The 24,106-nt window shown below is 38.7% G+C and overlaps 1 protein-coding gene across 1 annotated transcript in view; it reads right to left on the bottom strand.

The window, feature by feature from the left end:
* Positions 1-24,106, bottom strand: part of DCDC2 (doublecortin domain containing 2) — a gene marked incomplete at its 3' end in the record, with an annotated part of 71,224 nt that overhangs the window by 24,152 nt on the left and 22,966 nt on the right. Inside the window, exons 4-8 of the mRNA XM_081996845.1 lie at positions 22,542-22,618; positions 22,292-22,423; positions 17,543-17,689; positions 16,389-16,443; positions 13,685-13,886 (exon numbers count right to left, since the gene is read on the bottom strand). Of these exons, the coding sequence (XP_081852971.1) occupies positions 13,685-13,886; positions 16,389-16,443; positions 17,543-17,689; positions 22,292-22,423; positions 22,542-22,618 (613 nt within the window). The remainder of the gene's footprint in view (positions 1-13,684; positions 13,887-16,388; positions 16,444-17,542; positions 17,690-22,291; positions 22,424-22,541; positions 22,619-24,106) is intronic.

The following is a 24,106-nucleotide window of genomic DNA, read 5'->3' on the forward strand; positions in this document are numbered from 1 at the left end:
TGCTAATAGCATTCAAACTCCTGCAGAGTTTGAATGCTATTAGCCCAAGCAGCGTGTTGGTGAACAGCTAGTAATGCAGATGGACCATGGATGTGCTGAGAATTCTGGTGTGCTCATGCCCGCTCTTACTTTTGCTCTTCACCCCACAAGGGCAGAGCTTACAGCTTGGCAATTGTCGGCAAAGGTAGAAAGAGGGCCACACACACACTTCCCTCTCAATTTCTGTTCCTCAAACATATGTCTTCAAAATGCACAAGCAAACTGGGAAGAAAGCTGCAATGCTCCTTTCTACTGACTGAATCTAGCTGAAATACTAGAGCTAATCAACTGTATGGTACTAGTTGCCTGCCTAGGAGGGAAGCATACAGTCATCTCCAGGTGAAACAGAAGGGCCTTAACATAGAATAAACCACTCCCATTCACAGCTTTTAAAGCCTTTTTATCATCCACTTTAGCCCCACTAGTCACACAACTGCTGCAGAAAACCATCTGACCCAGAGACAAGGTGGCAAACCAGGACTGAGGGAAAGATCCTATTGACAGGGAGACATTTCAGAGCACTTAAATCATACATGGTTAGAGGGGAAAGAGTCTGCACTGATACACAAAGCAACAGCCTATATGTCCTTTCAAGTAGGACTGGATGTTAATGCAGGTCTTTCGTATATAAAGAAGTACTGAAAATAACAGATGAAGAAAAACAGTACCCTTAGGAAAAGACATGTACCCTTCATCTGCCCTCTAGATCTTAACATACCATCCCAACAGTACAAGCTCCTTGCACACCCAAAGGGGAGCACAATGGGTCCTCAGCGTGCATGTAAATAAAGCATATAAGCACAGCGTAAGTACAAATATGCACATGGCATGTCTGAGTGCTAGTGTAAGCCATAGTCACTTATTTGTATTCTGAAACCCAGAGGCTCAGTATCTTTAACATTAACTTCAATTAAGCTTTTTTTGTTAAAACTAAACAATGGTTCTTCAGTTTTTAAACAAAATTTGTCCAGGGTTTGCCTGTTCGTTTTCTTTCCTTTTAACTGAATCAAAGATTCTTGTTCCAGTTGTAGCACAGCATTCACATTAACTTGTAATGAATACTTAAAATGCAAAAAACCAATATTCTTTGCTCTGTTGAGTTCTTGTCACACTACAATTATTTTAATACAAAGTATACTGGAATTGCACAGAAAACTACTTTTGCTTTAAAAAGTCACAGTCCATAAAACAACCATTGAAAGTACACATAAGACATTTTAAAGATCATCAGGACATACATTTAATGGATACATTGAAAAGAATAGCTTTGTATTAGTCAGAAAAAAAGTTATATTTCATGCTCACATAATGACTTGGAGCTATAAATCACTCCAAAAGAAAGCTACAAAGCTATGAATTATGACTTGAATAAAGTCTAAAGAAAACTTTTCAAGCTGTGAAGCTACTTTAAAGAGATGCCTGTTGTACAAGTGGTGATGCAGCCTCTTGAAAAGTCTACTCTTCAAAACCACAGCACATGTCAGCGCCTGTTGCAAAGCTACACATGGCTGAGTACAAAAGGAGGTGAAAAATAGTCAAATGAGAATGGCACATCCTGTCTGCTCCCAAGCTGATTAAAGGAAAAGGCTTGAGTCTTCCCATTCACCACCTCTGATCCTATGCAGGAACTCCACAAGAGCCTTGGCAAACCAAGCACTTCCACAGCTGCGCTCTGACATATCCTTTAGCCATGGAAGAAGTTTCAGAGAGGTGGTAGGAACAGTTTAGGAGGGCTGAACTGCCTCCTGTTACACACATTGGTCTCCCTGTAGATGCTCTACTGGCTGCAGAATGCATCTAGGCCCAAGCAATTGTCCAAAGATGAACAGGAAGGCTAAGAGAGAAAGAGGGGTTGAACACAGACCTCCAGATCCTGGAGAATCAATGCCTGATAGAAAGGATTACTTGAGGAAAGACCAACAAATGGCATGGAAAGAAAACAGATGAAAATAGATAAAATTAATGAAGTGCCACATGGACCCAAGGAAAAGCATCATAGAGTAACTGGAAAAGAAAGTGTAAAGAGCAGAGGAAAGAACAATAAAAGGTGGGGAGGGATGCAAGGGGAGGAGGAAGGGAGCAAAGCAAAGGAGGTAGAAAGTGTGCAGGGAGGCCAGACTGAGAAGCAGTGAAAGAGTTGTTAGGGTAAGCTTGCCACAGCTATTCATGGGTGCTACAGGATCAATAAAAACAAACAGAAGCTTTCTTCCATAATAGTATGAGGAACAGGAGAAAACTGCAGTTATGAAATGCATCTGTCACAAACTTGGGGTCATCCGACAATTTTTCTGCGCTGAGAAAATACTGATAGTCCCATTAAGGAGTAAATTGACACATACTACCTTGGTTGCATTCCTTACTTTAATTATAGAAGTACAGTACAAGGAGTGCTAAGTACTAACGCACATTATATGTTTTTGCTATTTACACAAAGAGCAGGATCCTGGCTCTGGACTAATCCAGTCCTCTCCCTTACATCTGATTCAGCTTGAGAATCTTCAAATGTCAGCTAGGGACTATTTAAACACCAGCATTTTAACCATAAGTCCTTTAAAAATATTTCCATTGAAATAAAAAAATAAATGCAATAGGCCTCCTATTGAACTAACAGAACACTCACACCACCCTATTAAAAGGATAGGATATTCATATATTTCATCTGAGCTGTGTGTACATTTTATATTTTAAATTGTGCAGCTTATGACGGACAGAAGCATCCTTAACATTGTTCATGGTAAATGAAGAAGGGAATAAAAGACAAAGGTGCAATGGGCACATATTTACACTCGACCACTGTATTGATCAAAGGATTTTATAAGGCTTGACTTACATATTATGTTTTAAATCTGTTTTTTCAATATCACTGACATTAAGAGATTATTTCACTTAATATTGTAATGCAGATACACTCATATGATCATATACATGCTGAATAATTCTTTGGTTCAGAATATGTCTCTGTGAAACATATATCAATCACTAGTAATTCATATATTTAGGAATTATATATTTTGAGGTTTTAGCTGTATTCTTGTAACAGAGACTGTAAATTGTGCCATATGAAATATGAACTGTTTTATCCACGTTGTTTAATGATGATACTGAGAACACCATGTGTGAAATGTGTGAAAACTGCCATTAAGTATTAAATAATAGCACTGAACACACTCCTGTGTTTTCCCAGTGATTTGTGTGGTGATTTATGTATTTTAGGTTTAGGATAATAGCTCCTTCTTCAAAGAGTAAATATGTGTAAAGCCTTGAGCTTCCAGATCCACATGTCTGTGCTTAAATATAAGCACATGAGTGAGTCTGACAAAGACACAGTTAAGCGAGTATGTGACTGATGGATTGGGTCTCTTCACAAACATGCTCTTTTACTTTTAAGAGAGCAGGTGCCAGAGTCCCAGTAAAAAAGAAACAGAAACCTAGACTGCATCCTTAATGGGGGAAAAAAATATACATGCTTAAGCACATTCTGAAATTTGGCTCTTTTGATAGTGGTTCATCTTGACTTCAGATGCCATGTCATCTCCTGCAGAATCCCACACCTCTTCTTGCAAGAACCTTTCATATGGAGTGTCCTTCACCACTGAGATCTCAAAATTCAGATGCTTACAAAACCTTTAGCTGAGCTGTGAGTTAAGGCAAGAAAGCCATGCTGTGGAACTCAGGGATTAATTCAAAACACAAGCCAAATAAAGTGAGACAAACAGAGGTATAGAGACCTTGATGCACTGACTCACATCACAATATCATCCACCTCTTTAGATACACTTGCAGAAGAAATTGACTGAACTTATTTGGAAATGTAGAGGGCTATGTATCTTACACTTGAAATAAATATATTCATATATTTTAATTGTGAATTTAATTGAACCAAAATTTATAAAACTTATTAATATATTCAGACAGCAGCATATTTAGACTCTGGCAGCAAAAATGATAAAGACTAACACTAAATAATTGACTTCAAACAAATGAAGAGTGTAAGAAAAAGAGTATTTTCTACTTCACATCTCTACTCTGCCTTAAAAGTCCTATTGCTTTACCAGTATTCTTCATTACTAAATGCATGGTACTCTTAATGTCAGTTGTCCTAAATTATTGCCATAATTCCTTAAATTAATTTCCTATGATTTTACCCTCCACAAGAACAATTACTAGCTACTGTAAGAATAAAACAACATCAGAGATCTGAAAAGGCATTAAGAAAATCTTTCTGTGGGAAACCAGACTATCACAGCATTCATATGAAAACAGAAAGTTATCATATGGCAGACACTAAAAGCCTCATTTCACAGAGCTAGAAGGATGGAGGGAAAACATGGAGATTGCCATGTGCAATCTGTCACACCGTTCATGCAAAAATAAAAATGAACGCTCTAACCACTTGTATTTGGTTTGTGTGGCAAGGTTTTGGTAATGGGGGGTTGCAGGAGTGGCTTTTGTGAGAAGATGCTAGGAGGTTCCCTTGTGTCTGAGAAAGCCAATGCCAGCCAGCTCCAAGACAGACCTACTGCTGGCCAAGGCCGAGTCCATCAGCAATGGTGGCAGCGCCTCTGGGATAACCGATTTAAGGGGAAAAAAAACCAGCATGCAGCTATTGCAGCCAGAGAGAGGAGTGAGAATGTGAAAACAAGTCTGCAGACACCAAGGTCAGTGAAGAAGGAGCGGAGGACCAGAGATTCTGGCTGCAGCCCATGGTGAAGACCATAGCGAGACAGGCTGTCCCCCTGCAGCCCGTGGAGCTCCACAGTGGAACAGATATCCACCTCCAGCACGTGGAGGACCCCACACCAGAGCAGGTGGATGCTCAAAGGAGGCTGTGACCCCATGGGAAGCCCACGCTGGAGCAGGCTCTTGGCAGGACCTGTGGAGAGAAGAGCCCATGGTGGAGTAGGTTTGCTGGCAGGACTTGTGACTCCATGGGGTACACATGCTGGAGCAGTCTGTTCCTGAAGGACTACACCCCATGCAAAGGACCCAGGATGGAACAGTTCGTGAAGAACTGCAGCCTGTGGGAGAAGTTTGTGGAGAACTGTCTCCCATAGGAGGGACCTCACATTGGAGCAGGGGAAGAGTGTGAGTAGTCCTCCCCCTGAGGAGGAAGGAGTGGCAGAAACAACATGTCATGAACTGACCACAACCCCCATTTCCCGTCTCCCTGCGCCTCCCTCAGGGGGAGAAGGTAGAGAAATTGGGAGCAAAGTTGAGCCCGGAAAGAAGGGAGGGGTGGGGGGAAGGTGTGTTAAGATTTGGTTTTATTTCTCATTATGCTACTCTGATTTTGATTGGCAATAAATTAAACTAGTTTCCCCAAGTCGAGTCTGTATTGCTCGTGACAGTAATTGGTGAATGATCTCTCTAGCTGTCCTTATCTCAACCCACAAGCTTCTCGTTATATTTTCTCTCCCTTGTCCAGCTGAGGAGGGGGAGTGATAGAACAGCTTTGGTGGGCACCTGGCATCTAGCCAAGGTCAACCCGTCGCACCACTATGTGTTTTTAGCCAGTTTTAAGCCTCTGCTGATGGCTATTTGAAAGAAAGGTATGATTTTCTAAGAAACAGAATGTAGCGCACTGTAGAAACTGTTGTACCAGATCAGGTCTGCGGTTCATCCACACCAGCACCCTATGTCTGACAATGACAGCACGAGATGCTGGGGGGGGGGGCGTGGCGGAGAAAGAAAAGAAATAAAACCCCAACAGTAGTCAGATGATGGATAATTATGCTTTGATTTGAAATACTCCTCCTAATTAGCAACTAGTTTAGAACTTGATATATGAATTCCTACATCACACCCACAGTTTGTTAGGAATATCTATCATAATGCTGGGTATTGTTCTTATCCAACATAGATTATTTTTAAATAAAAAGACTTCCTTTTTGATGCAATAAAAAAATCCCAGCTTCTTTTGTTTCATGTGTATTTTTTCAGATCCCTAACCTTTTTTTTTTCTTTCCGTGAGGTTTTCCTAAATCTACAATGCCTCCTTCTGAGGTACAATTTCAAAGAATTACAGATCACCTAAAATTTTGATACCATGTGATATTCATTATTTTTTATCTCTACATATCACATCATCTTACTGACTTTTTAATGACCTCAGCTGTATTGTCAGAAGAGATTTTCACAAAACTGGCTTTATCAATGTTTTTCTAAACCTTTATCACTAAAGTAGCACCCTATAAAGTATTTAATCAGTTCACCATTTACCTACCATTCTGCATTTCTTTTGCTTTACCAACATCAACTTGATACCACATCATCTACATGTTCTAAGCTATACTTAGCTTTCTGCACAGAAACTATGAATATACAATGAATTCTTCATCAGCAAATCTTGCAACCCCGCTAGCACCCTTTTATTCAGCACTTTTATTATTATTTGTCTTTGCCATATTAATGCATTCAAACAATTCTAGCAATAAGAAAAAATTATTTCCACAGAAATAGGTTTATTTCCTTAGAAAGAAGTTAGATGCTCTCTACCTATTACCCCTCTCAAGCTTAATGAAAGCTATAATAACAAGAGAATCTGAAAGGCTCCAAAGTATTAGTCACTATGAATTTCCTTTAAAAAAAGACAGATAAACAATGTATACATACACTATTAACAGCTTCAGCTTTACAGATGAGCAATTGGCAACGACACAGGTATGAAAGTGTCACAGCACCCTACAGGATAAACTAGAAAGCTGCTGAAGGCCACCTGGTTCAGTCATCAGCAAGAAGTAAGCCTCTCCCTTATGCACTACTTCAACAGTATGGAAAGCATGGCAGACAACAGTGACTCCCTACAAGATGTCCTCTAAGGGATAAAAAAAGACAAGTAGAAACGGAGTTGGGAACTTCTCCTGCAGTTCATCTTCTCTACTGGGAGCTCTCCATGGGATTAATCAGAACAAAGGTTGTCAAAGACAGTCTCATTTGGGTGAGAAAGCTTTCCTGGCAGCAGGACCATGACCACTGCAGGACACAGGTACAAGAAGTGGACTTAGCTTACACATTTGCTTGAAGACCTGCCTAGTCAGGATACTGATTTCTGCAAAGTGCAGAAATGAAGTTCGTAACAGCAGGCTGAAATCCAACTTCAGTAGCAGTCATGTTTGGGAACACTCGGTCAAGAACAATGATAACACTGTTGCTTGACACACAGGAAGTTGGAAATACAACCAGACAGGCTGCCTGGTGTATCTGGTGCCTCAGATGATGTACCTGAACACATTTTTTCTAAAGAACGCTGCAAGTGGTGATCCTCACATTTTCTGTTCTAATTTCAAGAAGATGGTATGTACCTTCAGATGTACTCCATGGCAGATTAAACCCAAGCGGCCTACTGACTCATGAACAAAAAGCTGTAGGATAGAGACACATTAGGTCATTTGGGTATTAAAGTATTTTCAGTGTTTGCGTATTTCTAACATTTCTTTCTTTCCTGCTTCATTGGTATACCAAAAGGTCACCTTCATACGTCAAAAGAAGCAGGCAGAGAAGCCAGCCACAACCTGGTCTAGAGGCAGACTGGTTTCTTTCTTTGGTTAGCAAGGAAACACGGCAGTGAGACTTCACCACTGTGAGCTTTTTTTCTGGTAAAGGGCTGCACAGGTCAAAACTGAGCCAGGTGACTCTTCTATGGTGCGCCATAAAAACAATGCCAGTGTTGATGAGGACAGAATGTTTCAGGCTTTGCTTACTTCAACTCATCTACTTGTTTCAGATCCCCCACTGACAGAGTTGTATTCAGTGGGCTTGTCTGACTGATTTGACTGATGAGACTCTCTAGGGAAAGTTTTCAAGGGGATTACTCTGCCATCTACCTCTGTTCTTCCACTTCTCACCTGCAGACAGATAATGTGGTGGAAATACTTAATGGAGCTCCTGTGCTGTATTTAACTCAATAGACAGTCCCACGGGTGAAAAATATTCAGTTAATGGGAAATAAACAAACTTGATAGCAAAACAGGCTATCAAGTCACAAAATAATATGCCTTTGGCAGTAAGTTTCACATGACAAATCACACAGCAGTTCAGTCCCTTCAAATCATAAAGGACAGAAATACGGTGTAATGCTGACCTTTGCAACCCTATATTTTTATGGTCCAGCTGGCTTTCTGTCAAGGGCGGTCTTTGACATGGAGAGTTAGCTGGGCAAGAGGATAACTGAAGCAGCAGCACTCCACACTAACAGCTCACAGCTCCTAGAGCCTGCCTGGCCTGTGCTTCAGGTCAGTCCTTCTTGAGATGTGACCAGAAGAAACACTCAGGAGACAATACTTCATAGAAGATGACCCTTTGGAGTCAGTATAGTACATTTTCTTTGAACCACGTCAGTACAAGCTATGTATGTTTTGACTACAGTGGAGCTCCCACACAGGGTCAGACCTGAGCGAAGGCCTTTGCTCTGATTTTTCAAGAGTTGTCCTCCTTCCCCAAATTTGCCTGCAAGTGCCACGGTCTCTCACAGGCAGACAAACATGGGCAAGAAAGTGCAAGAGCAATTTAAGAATCCTTCACATCCCACATGGAGAGGTTTATTTCCTAGTGCTTTTGACTAGAGGCTCCAGAGAGAAGCCTGCTGTTCATTTACATGGGAAAGAACAATGAAAAGGAACATACAGTAATAGATACACATGGCATGGTGTGTTAACTCCTCTTTTACATTGCTAGGATTCAATAGGAAAAAAAGGAAAAAATCTGCATGCATAAAACCTAGAAAACTTATTATCTGAGTAACACACAACCTACTATTAATATATTGCTCAGGAATAGTTCCAGCTGTAAAACTATCATCACAATAATAATTTTTTAAAAAATATTTTAAAAAAGAAATGCTGTCTTCAGAGATTCTCAAAGATAAGGGTAAATTTAAACAGTTGTAGCTCTAAATCTAGACATTTCCTGTCTCTCTGAAAGACATTATTGCATCCTAGGGAAATGTGTATACTGAGTACATTGAAGCACTCAATTTCAAAGTAATTGAGTGGTGTTAGGTACCACTAACAGTCTTATAGGTGCATTTAAGTGTTGAAATGTTAATGATGAAACATATGAATTTTTTTCTGGCACATTAATTATTTCAGTAAGAAATAATTTCCTATATTTATGTGCCCCATTCACAATAATAGCACATTAAAATGTTCTTGTAAACAGTTATCACTGGATTAAACTTTGTGAATTTTTAGATTTTGCCACTATATGGGTAAGTTACCCAACTCACCATGCTTCAGAACAAAACAAGAAGAAACTGCACTCAGTGCTGTCTTTGGGTTTGGCTGGGTTAACAGGGTGATTATGAAAAAACATATCATTTGATATGAATGCCTTGCCTGCTTCCTGCAGTAGAAGCAGCAACAGCTATTAGCACTCTCGTTAGTCCTGGCTCGGCCTCCCCTCCAACGCTGCACCTCAAACGCCATCCACTTCCATCCACACCCACATTCCCGCTTCTCTTTAAATGGTGACGCATGCCACTTGCCTCAGTGGGTCAAAAGAAACCTCAGACGTTTTGCCAACAGCATCAGCTCTTGTCAAAATGTTGAGTACCTCTACCAGTCTGTTTAGACCTCGGACAATTCAGAAAATAAACTGGGAACAGAGGCTCAATTACCTTCTCTCATGATGAGACACACCTATTTCAGACTGTGGTTCAGATACATTGCTTGCCGACTGTGACAAAAACTATTGCAGCAAGCACAGCTGTACCTCTTCTGGAGAGGTGAAAGAAATCTAAAACCAACAAAAAAAACCTCTGTGGATTTTAAGGGACCTGGAGCACTCCCTTACAAATTTTCAGCCAAAATTACTAAAGGGAAAGAAAAGGACAAGTGAGATGTCTCTCCAGTGCTCCAGGCACCCTTTACATGTTTTCCACACAATGATAAACCACTTATTTAGAAAAATGCCATAGCAAAAAAGTGTTCTACTGAGAGCTAACAGACTCAGAACAACTGCACATGGTTTCTCACATGAAATGGTGAATATAGGATATTAGCTAGTGTTATTAAGGGCTTGTAAAGCAAAAAGCAGGAAATGGGACATCCTAATTTTGCTCTTGATAACAGAAAAAAAAATTATCACACTTACAAGAAAGTACCAGAAAGAAAAATGGAACCAGAAAGGGAAGGAGAGAATAAATAAATAAATACATACATACATAAATACATAAATCCTTATATTTAGTTTGAATAAAATGGCAAGGAAATACATTTAAGCAGAGCCAGATTAATGTAATAATAATGATGCACCTCTTGTTAAAATACAAGCAGGGCTGAAAATCACTTTGAATGGTAGCCTTGTGTTGAGAAGCTTAAGGCAACTCCTTCCTGGGATATTTTCCATTTGATCTGTCTGAACAAATATTGGGGAGTTTAACTGTAGATATTCACAAGGCTGCAAATGTCAATGTGGTTGGCTTAAATACTTACAGGAGCATGAGATGGTTTCCTTTTTGTGCTTGGCAAAAGAAAAATGTTCTCACTAGCTTAGTATTCATCCCCTCATCAACAGGGATCCACTGAGAGCAGAGATTGCACCCCACCAGAAATCCATTACACAGCTCTGGATTTCTCATCCTGTACTGTTGTCTGAATTCAACTTAGATGCTTCATCTCTCTCCGCAACTGCCCGCATGACCACCTAGATCTGTCTAGACTTGCAGAACAGCACACACCAAACCGCCCATTCCCACTTCTAAACAGATTAGCGCAGAAAGAACAGAAAGCTTCTCTCAACATACACTTTAGCTCAAACCAGAGAATTGGCTGCCTTGAACAGCTTTTTCTAGCTAGGCAAGAATCACAAAGCATGGAAAAGCTGAAGTGAGAAGAAGCCACTCCTTCAATAAACTTACTGTCTTTCCAACCATTTCTGTCAGTAGGTGGAGCAGTAATAGTGCTAAGTATGGAGAGGTAAATATCTCCCTATATTTGTCTGCTATCTACCAAAGTAAGATTTGTCTCTTAGTCACTGCCTACTGAAAGGACACAGAAACTATTGCTGCTTCAAGTACTCTTCCCTCCACTGAGAAATGAAAGAAAGCAATCGGAAACCTCCGATAAGCTAATGTAAAGCCCACAAAGGCAAAGTTTTCTCTCACCTTGGCAAGAGGGGTCGGTTTGCTACCCGGAAACATCTGTAGAAACTTTACTTACAAAAATCCTCATGCCAGAAAAAATAGCGTATAGAAAACCACCATAGTGGCACTATAGCTATCAGAAAAAGTTATGTGGCTTGGCTGTTCTTAATGTAAGAAGTCTGACTGACATCTGTCTAGTCATAAGTAGAGGTGTTCAGAGCAGTTCAGTACTCTGAACAGGAGAGTAGACCAGAACATGTGGATTTTGAGCTCTGTATAAAGAATTCTGCAGTGGCATTTCCCAACAGAAGTCACTGCTTCTATAAGAAAACATCAACAATTGAAGGTATCCAGGGTAGACAACTGCCTAAATGTAAAAGCCTTTCCCTGCATTCCTTACATAATGATTCTGACCTTACATAATGATTCTGAGCCTTTAAAAATGGTAAACCAAGCATGAAAGACCCCCTCTGAGTCTGGCAGCCTCTCCCTCATATATTTTTAGCATGCACCACTCATTCTGTGAAAAATAGGGATAAGCCATGATGATGTCAAGGAAAAAAATACAAGCTCGAGGAATGGGCCTGTGTGAACCTCATGAAGTTCAACAAGGCCAAGTGCAGGGTCCTGCACCTGGGTTGGGGCAACCCCTGGTATCAGTACAGGCTGGGGGATGAAGGGATTGAGAGCAGCCCTGCCGAGAAAGACTTAAGTAGGTGTACTGGTGGACAAAAAGCTAGACATAAGCCAGCAATGTGCGCTTGTAGCCCAGAAGGCCAACAGTATCCTGGGCTGCATCAAAAGAAGCATGGCCAGCAGGTCGAGGGAGGTGATTCTGCCCCTCTACTCTGCTCTGGTGAGACCCCAGCTGGAGTCCTGCGTCCAGCTCTGGAGTCCTCAGCACTGGAAAGACATGGACCTGTTGGAGCAGGTCCAGAGGAGGGCTGCCAAAATTGTCAGAAGGATGGAACAGCTCTCCTATGAGGACAGGCTGAGACAGTAGGGGTTGTTCAGCCTAGAGAAGAGAAGGGTCTGAGGAGACTTTATTGCAGGTCTTCCTTCCAGTACTTAAAGGGGGCTTATAAGAAAGACGGGGACAGACTTTTTAGCAGGGCCTGTTGCAACAGGACAAAGGGTAACAGTTTTAAACTAAAAGAGGGTAGATTTAGACTAGATATAAGGAAGAAATTTTTCCCAATGAGAGTGGTGAAACACTGGAACAGGTTTCCAGGAGAGGTGGTAGACAGCCCATCCCTGGAAATATTCAAGGTCATGTTGGACAGGGCTCTGAGCAACACGGTCTAGTTGAAGATGTCCCTGCTTATTGCAGGAGAGTTGGACTAGATGACCTTAAAAGGTTCCTTCCAACCCAAAGATTCTATGATTCTATGAATATACTCAGTCATTTCATGAGTTATAAAGGGCAAATGTTTCCAGTCACTTTCATTATAATATAATCGTTGTTCTTCAGTAAAAAAAAATCTTAACCGAAAAGGAGTTAGCTAAAATTATGCCCACTTACCAGCAAAAGGATGGAATGGTATTTGAATCAAGACTAAAATAAACCTGAAATTCAACAAGCTAACTCTTGAAAAGACAATTACATTACAAAAGTTTATATTTCATTGATCTCTTAAAACTCAAATTTACAAACCTACTCCTGAATCAAAGTAAATTTACAACTCATTAATCTTGACAAACAGGTACAAAACTGTGCTGTTGGATGACATATACTGAAGTTTTAGACCACAATTTGTTACTCCACACTTAATTATTAACACTGAAACAGCAGTAAGAAGAAATGTCAAATGCTATGAAAAGTATAATTTATTTCTCTTGGCAGATATTAATTGGCCTGTATTAATGACTTTTAGAACTATTACTAATGAGGAAAAATAGCCATCCCAGCATGGCAGCAATATCTGTAGTGAGGGGACAGTCTTCTAGACATTAAAAAAAAAAATGGGGGAATATCACACCATAAGATAAGAAAAGCAGTTTCTCAAAAAGGATATTTACAGCTAAATTTCTAAATTGCTGCCACAGCACAGTGGAGGAGAAATTCCCAAAGTGCTTCCAGCAGCTCTGCTGTATGATTAGTCTCAGCAGCTATTGGCTAACTGGAGTTCATGTTTGTGTTATTCCCCCAGGGTATAGTCATTTTGTTATACAGAACCAGACAGATAACCAGGGATCCTCAGGGACAGCAAGGTGTCCTTTGAGCAGACCAGCTCGTTTTCTTCACTTTTTTGCAGGGCAGAACAGTGGGAAAATAGTCAAAATATGTTTTATACTATGCTTTTATCAAAAGCATAAAGATAGAACCATATTACTTCCAAGATACACTAAAAATCATATACAGCCTCCTGTGGTACGTAAATGAAGCCAGGAATGTAGCAGTTATGCATAGGTACATTTCCTAAGCATAAAGAACTTTTGTAAATTCAGTTAGCCAGAGTAAACAGACAATTCAAGAACTATACAAGCATATTGTTCCACTGTTTCACTGCTTTAACTGAAGATCAAAAGCCACTATGCTACGATAGTGTTTATCTCAGTACTGACCATTATCTTGAAGGACTCCTGTGGAAGCTGTTACTCTTACTGTCTGTTTTACTTTTGTAGAGTTGTTAGAAAAGTGTCGTCTGGACACATAATCCTCTGGATTCTGGCTTTTTTTATCTTTGCCTTTGGGAAGTTGAGGTGAGGAACTGTTTTCTCCAGGGTCACTGGATCCAACAGTGGATTTAGATTGCCGATCATTTCCCTGAAAAAAAGTGTATGTAATTACCACTGATGAAAATTACAATGTTTAATTTTTTAATTTCAATATTATTTCAACTTTTTGATAGTGCGGATTGGTATCAGGTGTTAAAGAAGCATAGTAATTTACCATCAACACAGTTAAGTGATATCTTAAACTATCTAGAAAACTGTAACTATATCATCAACTTACTATATGATCTGATGGATTAAATGCTCCTCAGCAACTCCCAGAAGAAAATAACACATTTATTATATGGAAATAATGCTTCATTTGATGAAAAGAATGGCTAAGTGAATCTATACATGCATGCATATGTTATACAGCTATATGTCATCTATGCATATGTGTGGAAAGTCACAAGTGAATAATTCATTGCCTACGTAAATGAGACATGGGCTATGTCTCGCCTAAGTGTCAAAAGCAGCTGGAAGAGGATGCCAGTCTTCGTGTGGCAGTAACGCTGACTGCCAGGTGGACACTAAGAAAGGGTTCTGCCAACACATCACCTCTGAATCACCTCCAAAGACATCAGGCAGTTCCTCTGCTCGCTCTGTGCTGTATCTAGAAACAGAACCAGAAACCTGGTCCTTATTTTAACAGCTTTGATGTATGTATGATCCTGTGTGTATTAGCCAGAGATTTTATTATTTATACACTCTTTTCTTCAGTCTAAATCTGTTCACAGTCAACATCGTAAAAACCCAAACTGTATGTAGCAGCCCTTTAGAGTGCTGTTTATATGATTCTGGGCTGCACAAAGACTTTACCAACTGAACACCCTCATCGTTGCCTCTCACTAGAGGCAGTCAGCCTCCTACTTTTGCCAGTCTAACAGCTCATGTAGTTTCTTCCTAATCCAGTTCTGTCAAAACGCTCCATGTAACAATAAACACTTAAGCAGATAGGGCAGAAAACCTTCTCAGAACCTGGAAATGTCCACCTCATCACAGACTTAGGCAAATCACAGAAGACAAATATATGCTACGTCACTGCTTTGCTTAGTGTAGCTGCATGAACAATTTGTGCCATTTTAGAACCTGCCCACCAGAAAGGCCTTTCATTCTGCAATGGTCATGGACAATTCTTTTTGACTCGCTGCTAAAGCTAAAAGGTAATACTATATAAAATTAAAATAATTCAGAAAAATAAATCCTGAACAAAAACCTGCATCTCTCAAAAAATCCTGCATACATTATTACATTTTTATGTGATTCTTCTAGTTTTCACATAATCAGTAGAAATCAGTTCTGTTTAAAATATCTTACTTAAATAGCAACTAGGTTTTACCATCTAATCTACCATTTATCTACCAATACCATCAAATAATCTACCACTTATCCTTTCTCTATAAAGGGAAATGAGGGCATGGCAATACTTCAGTCTCTTCTGATTCAAACTGGAGACTGTTACCCCCAAGCAATAACAGTAAAACAGTGTAGATATGAAATTGAAGCAAACAGTTGTATGATTTATACCAGTTCAAGTGTTGCATTAGATATTTAAGAGCAGTAGTACATATTCCTGCCTCCTTAAGTTTTGACACTTGTTATCAGTGTGTGTTACAATCCCAATGGAATGAAAGTGGATATCAAATAATTTTCAGTACATACTGTTAAGTAATAGTAGAAGAGGCAAGAAGTTAAAACTGTTGATGAGTTATTTTTATGAATGCTAAAATTGCAAAGCTCACATTTTAAAAACAAATACCACTTGAAAGTATGTTCTTTACTGAGGTTTTATCTTCGACTGAATTTCAGCAGAATGGAACAGAGATTTGTATATTTTATTGCTTATTTTATTTAGTGGCTCCAGGATTTTCTGTTTTGTAAACAGCAAATGGACATGATCAACTACCACAATTATAATGACAGGCTGTGAGTCTGACTCTCCACTGTCTTGTACATGTACAGAAAACTGCACTTGTACAGAATCGGTGCAAACATACTTATATTCTCATTTGGCACTGTTTTAAATCCACAGTGGACTCATTTTATAAACATATAAATATCTGTACAGGATACAAAGCAGTGGAGGCTCAAGCTCTGTATTTAATGGTTAGCTAGGACAAAACACATCAGATAGGAGACTGTTATAGGGTCTTATTCAGACTCAGCATGCAGAAGCACCATTTTCTGCAAGACGTTTTGTAAAAGGTTCTGTGTTTTTCCTTCAGGTGTATAATTTGAATAAATAAACAAACAAATACACAAAGATAGCTGACAAGGTTTATGGCAAAGGCCCCAGGGCAGCAGCTGATCTTGGTTATGGAAGGTTTTATAAAAAAATAAAGCAGCCATTATGGCAATAATATTTTCTCAGATTTCTTTTGTCTAATTGACACTGCAAATAGGTACAGATTCATCAAGCTTCAATAAGGATACCACAAAGTGACTGTGGATTTTTTCTCTTCAGATTTAATTAAAACCCAAAGGACAGGGACTTTCCATCTGCTGGAGTTAAGTAAAATTAGAAACAAGCTTTACTATGGCACTTGATACTTACACTGCCTTTAGACTTTCGAGATCCCACAATCGGAGGTAGTACAGAGGTTTTGGAACTGCAGAAATAAGATGAATATTCTAAGAATATTCTAAGAAATATCTTAGAATTGTGTACACTGTCACTATCATAGTCACTGTGTATCTATAACCAAGTCAGATAGCACCAAGTTGGCCACGGCAAGAGTTAATTGTTTTATTAATTGCATGTTTTTACTAAGAATCACTAATTTCTGATCACTAGACTGTATATAAACATATAATCATTAACTTACTCAAACAAATGCATTACATTTCCCCACAATGCATACTTCATATATCAAAAATCTGCAAAGCAGTATTCAGTGAATGCTGCATGAAAGAACCTTACAACTACTATAACGAAAAGTTACAGCAATTTCAACAAAACTCTATTTACGTTAATCGATCAACACAGCTTTTCACAGTCCTTAAATTCATTTATTGCAGATGCTGTTTCCCAAAATACTTTCAAGTTATTCACATTGCTTACAGTTGCTCACTAAAAAAAACCATAATAAAATTACACCCCAGTTCATATGCAGAATATGGGCCAAATTCTCTAAATTACACTAATTTGTGGGACAAATTTCCATTTCTCTCCATTTAGTTCAATGAAATGGCTCCCAATTTTCATGTTTTCCAAGATACTAAAAGCCCAAGTTTCTCCTTACAGACACCCCGTTTCACACTCTATTATGTGATAATTCTAGCCTACAAAAAATAGACCCAAACATAAAGCATTCTTGAGCGAGTACATATTTCACAAAACATTACCAAGCAAGAGTAGATCTAGACTGGTGTAGCTGCACCTAATCTCATTCAGCTGTATACATTTATATACCAGGAAAAAAACAAATTAAACCAAGTCAAAATAATCCTTTCTCTGACGTTAATTTTGTGACACATTATCAATGGCATGTTTATGAGTTGAAATAGTCTTCTTAATTTCCATTTTCTCTTTTGTTTTTGTTATCTCAACTTTCTCAGAAGTTGTGAATAAAGTTTTGCATCCATACTAACCCATCCATCCATCCCTCATTCTTGGAATTATGATTTTGTACCTTATTGGTGCTACTTTGTAAACAAACTGACACACACAAGCACATGAGAAGTATATCACACACCTATAGAACTTACCCTTGTGGCCTTTTCATTGTAGATTTGCTGAAGAGCAGATCACCATATGGCAACTTCTTAAACTTTTCTCTACCCACTGCAACATATATTTGCCCATTCTCCAAGTCTGACCCATTCTGAACAAGTTTTCCATCTAAAGTGTAAAGTCTGAAAAATATGAAAAGGCTTAATATAATAAACCTTAACATTCAGTTAGCTGTACTAAGAGAGTTAAAAGCTATGTTAACCTAAACTCATTAAATCACATTGAATTTCCAGATTTGAAACCAAATAAAGTGCAGTGGATGTCATACAATGATCAGTCGCTACATAAAAAACAAAAGACAAGGAAAGACATAGCAAAATAATGACCTAAATCACAATGAAGTATGAAATACTTTCATAATTTCTAAAATGAAATAAACCTCTTTGTACTTAGAAGGTCTTTAATGTCTTTCCCTGGATACCTTGGAAGAGATCTATTCCATGAGTTACTGACCTCTCTCATAGAACAGGGCACTCATACCCCATGACCAAGAACCCAGGACCTGTCCACCTAACACAGACCGAGTTGATAACACTGCACTTTCATTGTTATATTTTATAGATCAGAAGGTTGGAACATGGATGTACCTGGTGGGGTAAGGCTGGAAGTAGCAGAAAATATAATAATACTATATAAAAAGATGCTGTATATCTTAGGCACCTACAATACCAATAATTAATATGTCTATTATACCAGGTAGGTTTTTACCACAATAATTTCTGTTCGTACACTTTACTGAGAAGGAAGAAATGTATTAGGGACTTGGGCAGGGGCAGTCAACATATTATTTCTATGCTATCCCAATTAATTCACTGTTGAGTTTGTGATTCTGTTTAAGGATGGTCAAAACAATGAGGAAGGAGGAAACATTCAGTAAAAAATAAGCTCTTTCCTATGAAGCATGTTCCAAAACTCAACAATATTTATATTTCATTAAAAAGTTGACCAACAGTTTTGCATTTAAGTCTTAAATGCAGGAATGTTGAATGGCCATCTTAATTGCCTTTCTAGAAGCCTTCTACAGGAGCTACTATATGTGTTATTCATAAATTTCAACACAATGCAAGGAGATATAAAATTATATATACACCTATACAAGGAACCTTTTAGGAAGGATATCAATAGACTGTCCTGAGAACACCCCTGACATAAAGTGCAAAAATTTTCCATTTAATAGAGAAAAAGTTGCTACTTAAGTTCATACACACAATGGCACAACCTTGAATAAACACAGAAAAAAAGACATAATTTATAGAACCAGGAATCACAGAATAGCTGATGTTGGACATGGTCTCTGGGGACCGTCTAGTCCAACCACCCCGTACAGAGCAAGAGCAACTAGAGTAGGTTTATCGGGGCTGTGTCCAGGTGTGTTTTGAATAACTGCAATGACGGAGACTCCACAGCCTCTCTGGGAAACCTGTTCCAGTGTTTGATGACCCTTACAGTAATTTTTTTTTTTTCTTCTGTTCAAGCGGAATTTCCTGTATTTCAGTTTGTGCCCATTACTTCTTTTCCTGTCACTGGGCACCACTGAGAAGAGGCCAGCTCTGACTTCTTCAGTCCTTCCCACCAGGTATTTATATACATTAACAAGATCCCCCTGAGCCTTGCCTCCCCTAGGCTGCAGAGTCCCAGCTCTCCCAGTCCTCCGCACATGACAATATCTCCAAGCCCTACATCTTCGTGGCCCTTTACTGCGCGTGCTCCAGTGTGTCCACAACTTTCTTATATTCCCCTCATGAAATTACCTTCATTTTCTAGGTGCCTCCTGTCATATAGAAGTACCTTGGTTTTCTAAGTGCAAAGACCAAAAGTTCTCAAAGGTGAAATTGCAGCTTTTTAAAATCTCGATCACATTGCTGCTTCTTTGCGAAGGGGTATGCTAACTCTGAAGGATCCCCTTTGTATTACTCAGATTTACATTTTCATGCAAACATTTCACAGGCATGCCAGCAATTCAGAGAGCAATTTATGTTTCACTACCACACAGATAACATCAGTTACAGACAATGAAAATAAAACACGCAATCTTGTATATTACAAGATCTTTGGGGATTTCCTAAAGTTTATCATTTTCCTCAGTATAAGACTGATACCAGTTCCTGAGTGGTTGCTCAAGAGTAAAAGTCAAAAAAACAATACAAAAATCAGCAAGAAGCCTATTTCTGAATTAATCTCACTGTGTTTTGCTAGATTACATTTTGCTTTGGGTAAGTCGGGGAGAAAAACAGCAAATCCGTGTACCACAGTTTAAAACTGGTTTCTTTATTTGTATGGTGCTGCAGGTATATAGGGGTACATACAAACATGACTGTGGGTTTTTGTTCCTGATCTTTCACTTTGCTAGTGTTTTAATGTTTAATGCACAAAAGCTGTTTGCTTAATATAACTCCTCAAAATATTGTGGATTCTCTGGCAACCTCTAGTTGTATTTTTCACTCTGAAAATAATAATCACAATAACTGAATCAAACATAATCAGTCATTGAAGATGAAAGTGAAATTAAAAATGCATTTGAAAAAAATGGAACTTCAGACAAATAAATAACTATTGACTTAACAAGCAGAAGTTTTGTGACACTCACTTCTGAAGCCTCCTACCTAATGCTAAGCCTGTGGGTACCACCCCGCCACAACCATTCAAAGATCAGTTGGGTTCTCTCTGGCTAGTATTGTGCAACAAAGATGTTCTTGTGGTCACTTCTGGTTACTGGGGGATAACCTAGGGCTTGTCCTGTGGGATGTCAGTGGATTTCCATTTTCCCTTCTGAATTCAAGCCAAAAAGTGGCAGCCAAAACAAAGCAAGCATACAGGCTGACAAAGGACACAGCATAGACACAACTTGTGGGACCAATATCCCCAATTTCCCAGTCGCCGATGCACCACGTACCTGCCCATCAGGTTGCTGTACCCCATTCCCATGCACCATTTGGCAAGCAGAAAAGCTTCTTTCTAATTGTCTCCTCTCTCATATTTCTTACATTCTTATTCTGATGGGGATGATCAATAACTTTTTTTTTTTCAAAAGTCACATGTGAAAATGCAAAGACTTGGCAGCTTTGTATGTCTTTTAATAATATGGAAAAGGAAAACTGTCATATACATAATGCAGGTTCTCGTAATTCCACTTATCCGTCTTTAATGAGAAATTATATCTTCCCAGCATCAGTGGTCTTACAGAACTTAATGCTAACATAGTTTCAGTAAACCCCAGCAATTAATGTGTAACTTATTAGAGAACAACGATCACTTTACTAACGTATTCAATATGTATTCCTAGCAATTTAAGGAAAAGAAAATGAAAACTGAGTTAATAAAAAACCAGAAAAAGGAAAACATTAAATAATTCAGAATGTCATGTACATTATCTTATTTTTTAAAGGATTAAAACTGATCACCGAAGGGAACATCTCAAAAGCAATCCTAGCTATGTATGGAATGATTTATGCTTTCACATGCATCATTCAGTTTCACCAAGGAGTGACGCCAAGTAATGAGAACAAAATGTGAAAGGTTCTTAAATTGCTAAACAACCTGAGAACAGAAAGAATTGGTATGTTGTAAATGGCTGTTACTTTGCTCACTTCCGAGTCACCCTAGCTGAGAACCATATCCGGAAAGCTCCAACACGTGTGTAGGTTTACTTTACTGCAAATAAAAGTGCTAAGTAGCCAGATAATAGGAGTGAAGAAATGCAGGGCTGAAAGGAAAAATTAGATGTGAGCCAACAATCAACAGAGAGCATTACCTTAATCTTTTATCATCTGTATCAGCTCTGGGAAAGCAATCAGAAGAACTGAAAGACTACCTTATCTTCACTGATTTGAGAAAGATTTTGCAAGCTTAGCCTCAGACATTGCGTAAGCTGTGAAGAATGATTTTCCACAAAAGGCCCTTTCCCATCTGAGGAACGGTTTTCTGTAATGTGCTCTGCATGGGGCAACACTGGAATGTCAGTAATTTGCCTGTACACACCTTGGCAGTCCGCTTACAATGTTTCTCATGGAAACTGCATATATCATTTTGCTCTAGAACTTGCAACAACTACCAAATCCTATTTTAGAGAGCTTTTTTACGTTGTAAAAGCCTTAAGGGACTGAAACATACCCATCCAAGAGGTCACCTCCTTTCTTGGGGTACCACAACAACTCAGACAAGCTGAGATCCTGGAACTGGCACACCCCCAACTACAGCTTTGGCCTTGGCTCTTATTAGGAGGTGGAGCTGGCTGAGTACAAAGCACATCATAGCACAGGTCTTCAAAAACCAAAGAATCTATATTTTCTTTGAAATGGTTTGCCCCAATGAATTTAAATAACTATCAAAATTAAAAGGTAACATGGATCACATCTATTATTGCGCATTCCAAACATCTTCAACAACTTTACCGTGCTCATTTATATTATTCTGACACATAATTATTAATACTGAATATATTGCATTATTATTGTATTATTACATGCCTGCTAACTAACTATTTAATTAAGAAATAAGAGTTGAAACAAACTGAGGTTTTTCTTTTTTTAAATAGCAGTTGAAATGAAACCGGAAGGTTACTTCGAGTCAACATATTTCCATTTTTTGACTTTTTGATGTATTTTAATTTTCTTATAGTGGAATTTTTTATGAAGCAGGAATTATTCATTATATCTACCTATGGAGTTTTAAAAACATATCTATGCATATCAAATGTATCTTGCAAATAATCATCTTCCCAATACCTGTGAACTGCTCCACTTCTAAGGGTAACTTTTCCTGTGACCATTTCGAGAATATGATCCCAGTGATTCAGTGTTTTCCTGGGAATGAGGAGGCGCACCACAGGACTAATAAGGTCTCCATTAGCAATCAGGCTGAAATAAAGCAAAGTAAAATAATTTTGAGGAGCTTTTTAAACAAAACTCATCTGAAGTTAAGACACCATCACCCCTCCCTGAAAATGGTAGATCACTAACTGAAAATTCTACATACAAAATAGTGTAGGGCTCCTGGAGTGGTTTTCGAAACCGTGCTGACACAGTGATTCTACTGTGAGTAACTGGCTTGACCTGCAAGGACAAAAAGAATTAGAAATTACTCAGTCTTCACGTTGGAAAGAATTTGCCCTCACCACCACCAGCAAGGGGGGGCAACGTATCTGCAGAAAGAAGTTCTTGTTTTTAAAACATGCATTTTATTCCGTTCCAGCTTCACTTTCTACAGAGTATACATAATTACTGCTGCAGGTTTAGATATATCTGTTGAATATCAACCACAGCATAGTATACCACAGTGCAGCATGGCACAACATATGGTTTCCACTGAGAGGTCAGAATTGTATGGACATCTTTGGTGACTTCTCAGCTGTTGTTTCTAGAGACCCAAAGCAACACTCCCAAATGCTGTTCTTGCTTTCTTAGTCTTTACTGCTTGTGACCATGGCCCAGGCAATTAAACCATCTTCTCTTTTTAACAATAAACGCCATTTCTAGGTCTCTCTGCTATTATGTAATAAGTACTTTTGCTCTTATAGAGGTCTTTACATCCACCAGTGATTTATAAAGGAATACAACACTCATTTTAGGGCAATGACTCACATTTTAGGGCAATGACTCACAAGTGAGAAAAACTGCAGATTTTTAGCTCTCAGAATAAAAAAGAGACTACTTAATTCCCAGCATTATTCCGTATACTCTTTTGAACAGACACTGCATTGAGATCAATCAGGTGGCTCAGTATTAATGCCATTATACAGAACAGAAAGTTATGCGATACTGCCTAGCTAGGATTCCCTATTGCATTTATAAACACACTTTCAAATTAAAAATAAAAAGAGATAAACCCAAACTCCAAAATCATTAGGATTTTTTTACTTCTCCATAATTTTGCTAATTATAAACAAAATAAGGTGTCAAACCCAAACAAACATTCAAAAGTCATAGTACATGCATTAACAAGTTGGCTACATTTCTAAAAAAGACCATGAAAGCTTAAAGGATTAAATAGCCAGCATGCACAGACACATGCTTTTAAATAGATGTACAAAGGTTATTTAAACTGGCAATGCTCCAGTCACTATGTAAAACAGTCTAATGATGTGATGCGTTGCAGCTTTATCACACTCTGTGTTAACTTAACCAATACTTCTCACTTAATTTCTGGAAAACGGTCTCAGCTCCAGTGCTGTAAGTCTTTGCTTGGATTTTCACACTAATTCATTTAGTACAGACAGGACTGCTTTCCAGATCTTTCTCTTGTATATATTGAAAAATGCAAGAAAGGTGCTAGATATTCCAAATCAGCTAAAAATTATTATTAAAATAATCAAATCTGACTTCCCACATAACCCAAAGATCATCACCCAGCAAATTCTGCACCAAGTTCTGGAGCTAAGATAGCTCTCAGGGAAAAAGCAACCAACAAAACAAAAGCAAAAGTGGCATTCCTTGAAGTACACTTCAAGTGAAAGACAGCAACAGGTAAATCTGTTAAACAAAATCTGTTCTCAGTGCCTCAAAAGAGAAGTGTGCCTATTCTTAATTCGAATCACTTCAGGT

The sequence above is a fragment of the Phaethon aethereus genome (genome assembly GCF_964289735.1).
Source record: "Phaethon aethereus genome assembly, chromosome: 2".
In the NCBI taxonomy this organism is placed as follows: Eukaryota; Metazoa; Chordata; class Aves; order Phaethontiformes; family Phaethontidae; genus Phaethon; species Phaethon aethereus.